Genomic DNA, 10,334 nt, shown 5'->3' with positions numbered 1-10,334 from the left:
GAGGAGTCAACAGGCAGGATAGCAGGAAAACAAAGAGATATGGCAAACCAAAGAAGTATATCTGGAAAAGAATTTTGTGGCTATTGGCACATGGAACACCTTATATCAGATAGATAAGAAGCCTATCTACACATATTCAATACTTAATGTCACTCTGCATCTCCCCAACTTTTAAAAGCTTCTTTAAAAGCATATTTTCCAATGCCTGCTTTAGCTGTGGAAAAGGAAGACTCTCCGAAGGCAAATCCAGGAATCATGGACAACAATGGACAGGGCAGCTTGGTGCTGTGACCACATGGGTCTTTAAGGTTGTCTCCCTTGAAAAAAGAACGAGGGAATTCCACCAGGGGAAGGAGAGAAGACCGAACATTTGGTGAACAGAAAGGGAGATAGAGTCTTTAGTGCTATTCCCCAAATATTCCTGGAGATCCCTTTGAGACACCTGGTAGGATTACAGTGACCTAAAGTTAGGCATGGCCATGTAACTGCTTTGGCCAATGATGTATGAGCAGAAGTGATGTGTGCCATTTCCAGGTGGATGCTCTGACAGCCATGATGTTCCGAGTTCCTTCCCCACTGACAGGATAGCCTTGAAAAGGGGTATCAAGACAAGGCCTCCTTGAGCCTGAGCCCTTGAGTGGCTACAATGAGCAGAGCTACCCTGCCAACCTACAATGGTCATGTAGCGGAAATGACAAACTTTCACTGGAATAAACCACTGATATGTTAGGGTTGTTTGTTACGGGAGCACAACACTGCCTTTCCTGAACTGGGAGTGACAGATAAGGCTGGAGAGAGAAGTTAGATTGTGAAAAGCCCCTTCTCCCAGGCATAGGAATCGGAACACTCCTGGTTGTAAGGAAAAGCCAATGAAGGCTTCCAAGCAGGGGCGTTAACATGAACAGATTTGTTATTTTTTTTGGATGAAATATGCTATTTCTCAACATAAGGAGAAGATCAGCCTACTAAACCACATGAGGCACAGAGGAACACACAGAACCCTTAGGTAAAAGATATATATTTATACAAAGTCCTAAGTCTTGAAATTTCTAAATACAGGAACTCTGAACGGAGTTATAGTCAGAGGATCAGGCAAGAAAATTTCTTTTATGCCACAAACGCTATTTCCTCTGCAGATAACTAATACTCCACAAGAAAGTTTGCCAGAGTAGAGAAAATACAAAGGAATGTAACACAGACCTGAGGTCAATTTCCAGGTGCCTGTGTGACCCAAACAAAGATACTTAACCTCTCTGGGCCTATTTCCTCACATGTTAAATCTGGTAATAATATATGTCTCTCAGGATGGTTGTGGGGAGAAAACAGCATATTTAAATTACTTAGGAGAACGCCTGGCAGATAAGTGTTTAATACATGAAACTTATTTTTATTACTGTTATAAAAAAATATTTAGAACACCAGCTCCCTGATTACAACAGAAAATTATTCAGGGCAACAGACAGAGGAGAATGTTCTCTCCTTGAGGGAGTAACTGGATCTTGTCATCACTGTAAACCTACCCCACCCCCTCCCCAGCTCAGTGCCTGGCTCACAGTAGGCTTTCAGTTACCCTCTGCAGATCAGTGAAAGCTAGGTGAGTGCCCGGAGTGAAGAAAAGTTGGCAGGTTTCCCACTGATACCAGCTGCTGTTGGTTTCTGAACACTCAAAGCCGCAAATACCTTAGGGCTGGGGGCAATGAACCCTAGGCTGAATTCCAAGTTCAGAAACAGTGAAGTCTGAATTTAGAACCTAGGAACTTAAACTGCTGCAGGTCCAACTTCAAGCCCCAGTTCTAGACAGAGGCTTGGGAAAGAGCTGACTTCTAACCCTGTTCCCCCTCTCCTCCTCCCCTCGAAGCTTCTCACAGGAAAGTACACCTGGTCCTGCCAAATCGCACTCTTATATCCTGGCATCCTATCCAGGCTCTGCGAGGATGGAAACCGCGAGGCAGGGGAGGGAAGCGGGCTGTTTGGCCACCACCTCCCTAGTGCTGCAGGCGACCCTGTCACACTAACTCCCGGCAGCCCGGTGATGTGGACGGCACCGACCCCACCTGCAGATGAGGGAAATGAAGCTCAGAGGAGTTCCGTGATTTGCTCGCTTCACACTGTTGCAGCCTGGCCACGAAAGAACCAGGATTCCCGACTTCGGGATTCTTTCCACCACACACTTTCGTCCCTAAGGGGTGGGGGGCGGGGGGAAGATAAAGTAACCACCGCGGAAAAGGAACCACTTACATGTGTCTAGCGCTTCCTAGAGGCTACTCAGGATATGGGCCCACCACCCGGCCGGGAAGGCAGAGATTTGAAGTCCAGGTTCTACCCCGGGCTCCTGAGTTCTACTGCGTTACTTTATGCGAGTGTCCCCCGCCTTCTGAGCTTGTTTTCCCGGAAGCAAACTCGGCGCGGGTGGAGAGTGTGTGCGTGTGTGTGTGTGTGTGCGCGCGGGCGCATGTTGTGCGTGTTGTGTTAAGCGAGTGTGTGTTGTCCGGGGGCGGGAAGGGGAGTAGACTAACACCGGGGTTCCCCGAGTTTCGGATCGCCTACATGCTTGTTCCCATCTGGACCCTGTTACCCACTAATTGCGCCCACTATAAAAACTGCCCCTCGGAGGCAAAACTGTGATCCCCCGCGCCCTTTCCCCCACGGTCCCGGAGGATGAAGTGGGGTGCAACGGAGACTCAGCTGAGCGTCCAGTTTCGGGCACTACAAATCTCTCAGCTTCTAAGAGCAGCCAGACAACCCCGCGGACCATCGCTCCTGAACTTGACCGAGATGCAAACTTCGGAGCGTTTCTCAACGTGGGGGGCCGACTCTCGGGAGACCGCCCCCAAACTTAAGTCCCCTTAGGCTCGCCCCCAACTGGGACTTCACAGAGCCACCTTAAGGGCGGTGCTCCCGCCCCCCGGAAGTGCGGGGGGGCGGCGGACCTGGACTCTCAGCCTCCCGCCCCGCGCGGTGGCGGACGCCGGTGGATGACTTCGAGCCCCACAAGTGGGGAAACACAACCACCCCTCGCCCGCACCCTTGACCCAAAACAACTGGCCGGGTTCCCTGGCCTCCCGGGTCCCCGCATCCCCTGTATCCCAGTCCGCAGCCGTGAACTTGAGCCCCCTCCGTCAGAGGTTGCGAGCGTCCGCCCGCTCGCGGCAGCCACCGTCACTAGACAGTCAAACCCCAAGACGTCAGCCCACAATGCACCGGGCGGGCCGGGAAAAACGGCCCGGGGAGGGGACCGGGGAAGAGAGGGCCGAGAGGCGTGCGGCAGGGGGGAGGGTAGGAGAAAGAAGGGCCCGACTGTAGGAGGGCAGCGGAGCATTACCTCATCCCGTGAGCCTCCGCGGGCCCAGAGAAGAATCTTCTAGGGTGGAGTCTCCATGGTGACGGGCGGGCCCGCCCCCCTGAGAGCGACGCGAGCCAATGGGAAGGCCTTGGGGTGACATCATGGGCTATTTTTAGGGGTTGACTGGTAGCAGATAAGTGTTGAGCTCGAGCTGGATAAGGGCTCAGAGTTGCACTGAGTGTGGCTGAAGCAGCGAGGCGGGAGTGGAGGTGCGCGGACTCAGGCAGGCAGACAGACACAGCCAGCCAGCCAGGACGGCAGTATAGTCCGAACTGCAAATCTTATTTTCTTTTCCACCTTCTCTCCAACTGCCCAGAGCTAGCGCCTGTGGCTCCCGGGCTGGTGTTACGAGGAGTGCCCAGAGAGCCTGGTCTCCAGCCGCCCCCAGGAAGAGAGCCCTGCTGCCCAGGCGCTGTTGACAGCGGTGGCGAGCAGCGGTACCCACGCGCCCGCCGGGGGAAGTCGGCGAGCGACTGCAGGAGCAAAGAACTTTCTCGGCCCGGAGGACCGGAGACAACTGGCCCAGAGTCCCGGAGCGAACTTTTGCAAGCCTTTCCTGCGTCTTAGGCTATTCGGCGGCGGTAAAGACCAGGAGGCGGCGGACAGCCACGCAAAAGAAGAAGGACGTGCGCTCAGCTTCGCTCGCACCGGTTGCTGAACTTGGGCGAGCGCGAGCCGCGGCTGCCGGGCGCCCCCTCCCCCTCGCAGCGGAGGAGGGGACAAGTCGTCGGAGTCCAGGCGGCCGAGACCCGCCGCTGGTCGGCCTCTGCGGGTCGGCACTGATCCGCGCCGCCGGGAGAGCCGCTGCTCTGGGAAGCGAGTTCGCCCGCGGACTCCAAGGAACGGCGGCGCCCGAAGAGCGCTCAGTGAGTGACCGCGACTTTTCAAAGCCGGGTAGCGCGCGCGCGAGTCGACAAGTAAGAGTGCGGGAGGCATCTTAATTAACCCTGCGCTCCCTGGAGCGAGCTGGTGAGGAGGGCGCAGCGGGGACGACAACCAGCGGGTGCGCGCGCTCTTAGAGAAACTTTCCCTGCCAAAGGCCCCGGGGGACACGGGTGTCCCCCGCTTGCCAGAGCGCTGTTGCGGCCCCGAAACTTCAGCACGCAGCCCAAACTAACCTCACGTGAAGTGACGGACTGTTCTATGACTGCAAAGATGGAAACGACCTTCTATGATGATGCCCTCAACGCCTCGTTCCTCCCGTCCGAGAGCGGAGCTTATGGCTACAGTAACCCCAAGATCCTGAAACAGAGCATGACCCTGAACCTGGCCGACCCAGTGGGGAGCCTGAAGCCGCACCTCCGCGCCAAGAACTCGGACCTCCTCACCTCGCCCGACGTGGGGCTGCTCAAGCTGGCGTCGCCCGAGCTGGAGCGCCTGATAATCCAGTCCAGCAACGGGCACATCACCACCACGCCGACCCCCACCCAGTTCCTGTGCCCTAAGAACGTGACAGACGAGCAGGAGGGCTTCGCCGAGGGCTTCGTGCGCGCCCTGGCCGAACTGCACAGCCAGAACACGCTGCCCAGCGTCACGTCAGCGGCGCAGCCGGTCAGCGGGGCGGGCATGGTAGCTCCAGCGGTAGCCTCGGTGGCAGGGGGCAGCGGCAGCGGAGGCTTCAGCGCCAGCCTGCACAGCGAGCCGCCCGTCTACGCCAACCTCAGCAACTTCAACCCAGGCGCGCTGAGCAGCGGCGGCGGGGCGCCCTCCTACGGCGCGGCCGGCCTGGCCTTTCCCGCGCAACCCCAGCAGCAGCAGCCGCCGCCGCAGCCGCCGCACCACCTGCCCCAGCAGATGCCCGTGCAGCACCCGCGGCTGCAAGCCCTGAAGGAGGAGCCTCAGACAGTGCCCGAGATGCCTGGCGAGACGCCGCCCCTGTCCCCCATTGACATGGAGTCCCAGGAGCGGATCAAGGCGGAGAGGAAGCGTATGAGGAACCGCATTGCTGCCTCCAAGTGCCGAAAAAGGAAGCTGGAGAGAATCGCCCGGCTGGAGGAAAAAGTGAAAACCTTGAAAGCTCAGAACTCGGAGCTGGCGTCCACGGCCAACATGCTCAGGGAACAGGTGGCACAGCTTAAACAGAAAGTCATGAACCACGTTAACAGTGGGTGCCAACTCATGCTAACGCAGCAGTTGCAAACATTTTGAAGAGAGACTGTTGGGGGCTGAGGGGCAACGGAGAAAAAAAATAACACAGAGAGACAGACTTGAGAACTTGACAAGTTGCGACGGAGAGAAAAAAGAAGTGTCCGAGAACTAAAGCCAAGGGTATCCAAGTTGGACTGGGTTGCGTCCTGACGGCGCCCCCAGTGTGCACGAGTGGGAAGGACTTGGCGCGCCCTCCCTTGGCGTGGAGCCAGGGAGCGGCCGCCTGCGGGCTGCCCCGCTTTGCGGACGGGCTGTCCCCGCGCGGACGGAACGTTGGACTTTTCGTTAACATTGACCAAGAACTGCATGGACCTAACATTCGATCTCATTCAGTATTAAAGGGGGGAGGGGGAGGGGGTTACAAACTGCAATAGAGACTGTAGATTGCTTCTGTAGTACTCATTAAGAACACAAAGGGGGGGGGGAGGGCTGGGGAGGGGCGGCAGGAGGGAGGTTTGTGAGAGCGAGGCTGAGCCTACAGATGAACTCTTTCTGGCCTGCCTTCGTTAACTGTGTATGTACATATATATATTTTTTAATTTGATGAAAGCTGATTACTGTCAATAAACAGCTTCATGCCTTTGTAAGTTATTTCTTGTTTGTTTGTTTGGGTGTCCTGCCCAGTGTTGTTTGTAAATAAGAGATTTGGAGCACTCTGAGTTTACCATTTGTAATAAAGTATATAATTTTTTTATGTTTTGTTTCTGAAAATTCCAGAAAGGATATTTAAGAAAATACAATAAACTATTGAAAAGTACTCCCCTAACCTCTTTTCTGCATCATCTATAGATACTAGCTATCTAGGTGGAGTTGAAAGAGTTAAGAATGTCAATTAAAATCACTCTCAGTGCTTCTTACTATCAAGCAGTAAAAACTGTTCTCTATTAGACTTTAGAAATAAATGTTCCTGATGTACCTGTTTCTATGGTCAGGTTATACTCTTCTTCCCCCAGCTATCTATATGGAATTGCTTACCAAAGGATAGTGCGATGTTTCAGGAGGCTGGAGGAAGGGTGGCGTGTTGCAGTGGAGAGGGACAGCCCCCTGGGAAGTCAAACATTTCAAAGTTTGGGATTGTATCAAGTGGCATGTGCTGTGACCATTTATAATGTTAGTAGAAATTTAACAATAGATGCTTATTCTCAAAGCAGGAATTGGTGGCAGATTTTACAAAAGATGTATCCTTCCAATTTGGAATCTTCTCTTTGACAATTCCTAGATTAAAAGATGGCCTTTGCTTATGAATATTTATAACAGCATTCTTGTCACAATAAATGTATTCAAATACCAATAACAGATCTTGAATTGCTTCCCTTTACTACTTTTTTCTTCCCAAGTAATATACTGAAGCTTTTATTTTTAGTTGCTGAGGTTAACATTGCTGCAATCTGAAGTGACTTGAAAATTAAGAAGCAAAGAATTTAGGAAGAGTCAAACTGGAAGTTGTGATCTGAATGAAACAGTCTCCCAATTTCATTAATTCCCTCCTCTCTACTACCACCCTTTACCCCCAAATAAATACCTATGTCTAAGGAAACTAGCAGTTTAGCATTTTGGATCTGTCTATAGTTTATTTCTTAATTTGTTTCTCAAATAATCAACCTTGTTTAAGTAATTATAGAATCAGTCTCAAAAGATAGTCATCTAATACTATGGAAAAGATTCATAAGAGAAAACATGAACACCAACTCAATGATTACATGCATAAATCAAACCTCAGCTCTAGGGAAATGGGAAACTTAAATTCTGACTACAGATGTAACTTAGGAGATCAACAAGGCAGTGCTCAACAAGGGAACAATTTTTGGCTTGGTTGCTTTTCATCCCAAGAGCCAGTGTGATTATCAGGCAGCAAAAGCAATTTGATATCCAGGAATATTTCACAAACCACTAATTGAGGCAGGGCTGTTTGCTCATTAGCAATGTTCTAGTACCCAATAGGTCTGGGAGTGCTAATATCCTGCCTGTGGCTGTAAATCCAAATACACAGAGTTTCTCCTTAGGAGTATCTCTAGGAGTGGAAGAGATTGGACAGGCTTGTTAGCTTCGGGTATACTCTCCCTTGTAATAACACTTCTTGAACAAAGGGTTACTGGGAGCAGAGCCCGGTTTGCCAAACTGAATTTGCCGATGTCAGCAACCCGGAAGGTGAGATGATTTTGACCATATGTAGAAATAGCAGAGGGACAATAAAGCACTTTGGGGTGGGGCTCTGTGGAAGCTAAACAAGAGCCAACTAGAAAAAATAAGCAGGCTGGGGAATTAATTACCTGCAAAGGTAGACTAAGCCCAGACAACAGTACAGCACAGAAAAGCCACACCACTCCCCAGTTTGCTTTAGATTTCAGTGTTTTAAAAAAAAAAAAAAAAAAAAAAAAGTCTGAAACTCAGGCCTATCCCCATGCCTGATTGTTTCAATTAACATTCTAAATGTATAGTCTTGAAATTCTAACCATTCTAACCAAAAGGGGTGGAAATAAATAATTGTGGTAGAGGAAATTAACCATGATCTCTGGTAAATTTTGGAGACAAAAGATTAACTGCTTATAAACACTTAATGATTAACTTCATTATGGGCCTTCAATGAGTTAATCTTTAGGTAACACTAATAGTTGGAGCAGATGAAGCTAGTGACACATAGTCATTAATCCTCTTAATTTGTTTTACATATATATGTTACATATATAAAATAATTCAATCAGGGACATAACCCTCTGTGTCTATCAAGACAGAGGGTTCATGAACTCAATGAAAATGCCCAGAAAGTTGTGTGTGTGTGTCTGTACACACTCTTCTGAGGAGAGAGATTATTGCTTTTATTTGACCCTCCCAGAGTTCCATGAATCAAAAAAAAAAAAAAAAAAAAAAAGTTGATAAACCACGAACTGACCAGCTTACATGCCCACTATCAGAAACATATCTTTGTATGCATCTAAATCCCTTGCTTTTTCACCCCTTCATGTTTCTGCTTGCATGTATTTGCCTGGAATACCTTTCCTTCTAGTTCAACTGATAAATCCTACCCATTCTTCAAGTCTTGGTGTAAGTGACACCTTCTCTGTAAAGCTTCTGTTGGTAACTCCATCTTCAAAGGGAATTAATAATTCCCTAGTAAGCATGATAACATTTCATGAAAAATCCTATGATAGCACTTACCAAAATGTGTTATGAACCTCTGTGTCTCCCGGTCAGAACCCTATCCTCTTCATCAATGGACTCCCAAACTTCTAATGCAGCGCCTAGCATATAGTAGATGTTCATGAAATAAACGTTTGATGACTGAAAGAACAAGTGAGCTCAAACCCTCCTCCAACTTAATTCCAAGTCTCAGTTTCTTCTCGTAAATATACTTCATTCATTTCCAGGTGCATAACTCGCGATGGATCAACCTTCGCCTCCTCAAAGTCAAACCTGGCCAACCCTCAAGTTCTAAAGCCTAGTTCTTAGTGAGTGTTCTTAAAAGAATTAAACTGTTAACACATTCATACATCCAGCCACACACAGTGTCCCTTCCTGCCTCCACTAATACAAGTGGGCATCTGCTTACATTAAATGGGTCTGCCTGAAACATTAGTTTTAAAGGTAGAAATGAAGGAGGATAGTAATTGTGTCCTTGGGCAGGCACAAAAACAGTTCCAGATGTGTCTTCATTAAAAACAACCAGCTTTATTGGTAATGACAGAGGGGACTTTCTGTTAGTAAAGTTAGACATATTTCAGGGGTCCAGAAATTAGTACCCAATGTTTGCTTGCTGAGACAGGAATCATGCTAATCCATCTATTCCTCCATGTCATTTCATTACTAGAGAAGTGCATTGGTTGAACCAAGGAAAGAGACCATGACTTCTAGTTTGATTGCCCCTTGCCTCCTCCACCTACCTCTATGGTGGTCAAGTAGGATCTCATAGAAGAGAGGAAGAGGGTTAGAAGCTGGGATGGCCTCAGAAGGTAAAACTATTCTTTCCGAACTCTAGAACCTAACTTGAGTTGTTTGGTTTTGGACTTTTGGACATCACAAAGCAGGGCATTCCTCTGGTCCTGGGTCTCTTTGGGACCCTGTGCTTGGCTGTGGGGATTCAATGATGAGCAAAATATAATCGCTTCTCAGGGAACTCACATTCTGGTAGAGGGGAATGTGGAGATGAAATAGAAACTATTCTAATTGCACAAGATATATGCTATAAGAAAAAGGTGCCAGATGGGAGCAGAAGGAGGCATTATTAGAAAATGCTTTATGGGAGAGGTGACATTTGAGCTGATCCAGTGGGCCTTACCAGGCAGAAAAGATTGGGAAGAAACTTGCATGCAAAGGCAGAGAAGTATGAGAAAACATCTTGTGTTTAGGGACCTGAAAGCTGCTTAGAGAAGCTTGGAACAAAGGTGCGAGAAGAAAACTGAAGGGAGAAGAGGCAGGGAAGTTGAAGGCTTGGGTTGAGAATTAATATCCATTCCATGTTATCCTATAGGTGATGGAGAAAGTAGGTGAATTTGAAACAGAGTGGGGACATAATACCCTCAAGTTGAGAAAGATTCATGCTGGCAACAGTTTAGAGGATGAAGAAGAGGCTAGGTAAGGGATGAAATACCAAAGATAGGTTTTTACTTTTATTTAGAATGCCTGTGGTATTTAAAGTAGTCTTAGAGTTGGGGAAGAAATGGGAAGAAGATGGTTTGGTCCAGGCTACATCGTGTCACCTTTCTTCTTATGCAACTTTCTGACGAGTTAGGCCTAAAGAGGGATACCAGGAGATTTACTTTCCTCTTATGCTACTTGTTCCATGCTTACGTTTTCCTCTCCATTGGGTCCATTTGATACCTGAAAGAAAATCATCTTACAAAATGGT

At 49.0% G+C, this 10,334-nt stretch overlaps 1 protein-coding gene across 1 annotated transcript; it reads left to right on the top strand.

The window, feature by feature from the left end:
* Positions 1–3,510: 3,510 nt before the first annotated feature.
* Positions 3,511–6,785, top strand: JUN (Jun proto-oncogene, AP-1 transcription factor subunit). Its single transcript, XM_003919431.5, has one exon. It carries the CDS (start codon positions 4,487–4,489, stop codon positions 5,489–5,491), a length of 1,005 nt encoding a protein of 334 aa, XP_003919480.1. The 5' UTR covers positions 3,511–4,486; the 3' UTR covers positions 5,492–6,785.
* The last annotated feature ends 3,549 nt before the right edge of the window (positions 6,786–10,334 follow it).

Source organism: Papio anubis, chromosome 1 (genome assembly GCF_008728515.1).
Source record: "Papio anubis isolate 15944 chromosome 1, Panubis1.0, whole genome shotgun sequence".
Classification (NCBI taxonomy): domain Eukaryota; kingdom Metazoa; phylum Chordata; class Mammalia; order Primates; family Cercopithecidae; genus Papio; species Papio anubis.
This window is presented reverse-complemented; position numbering and strand designations above follow the sequence as displayed.

Coding starts and splice junctions, on each gene's coding strand:
- JUN (XM_003919431.5), top strand. CDS start 4,487: ATGACTGCAAAGATGGAAACGACCTTCTATGATGATGCCCTCAACGCC.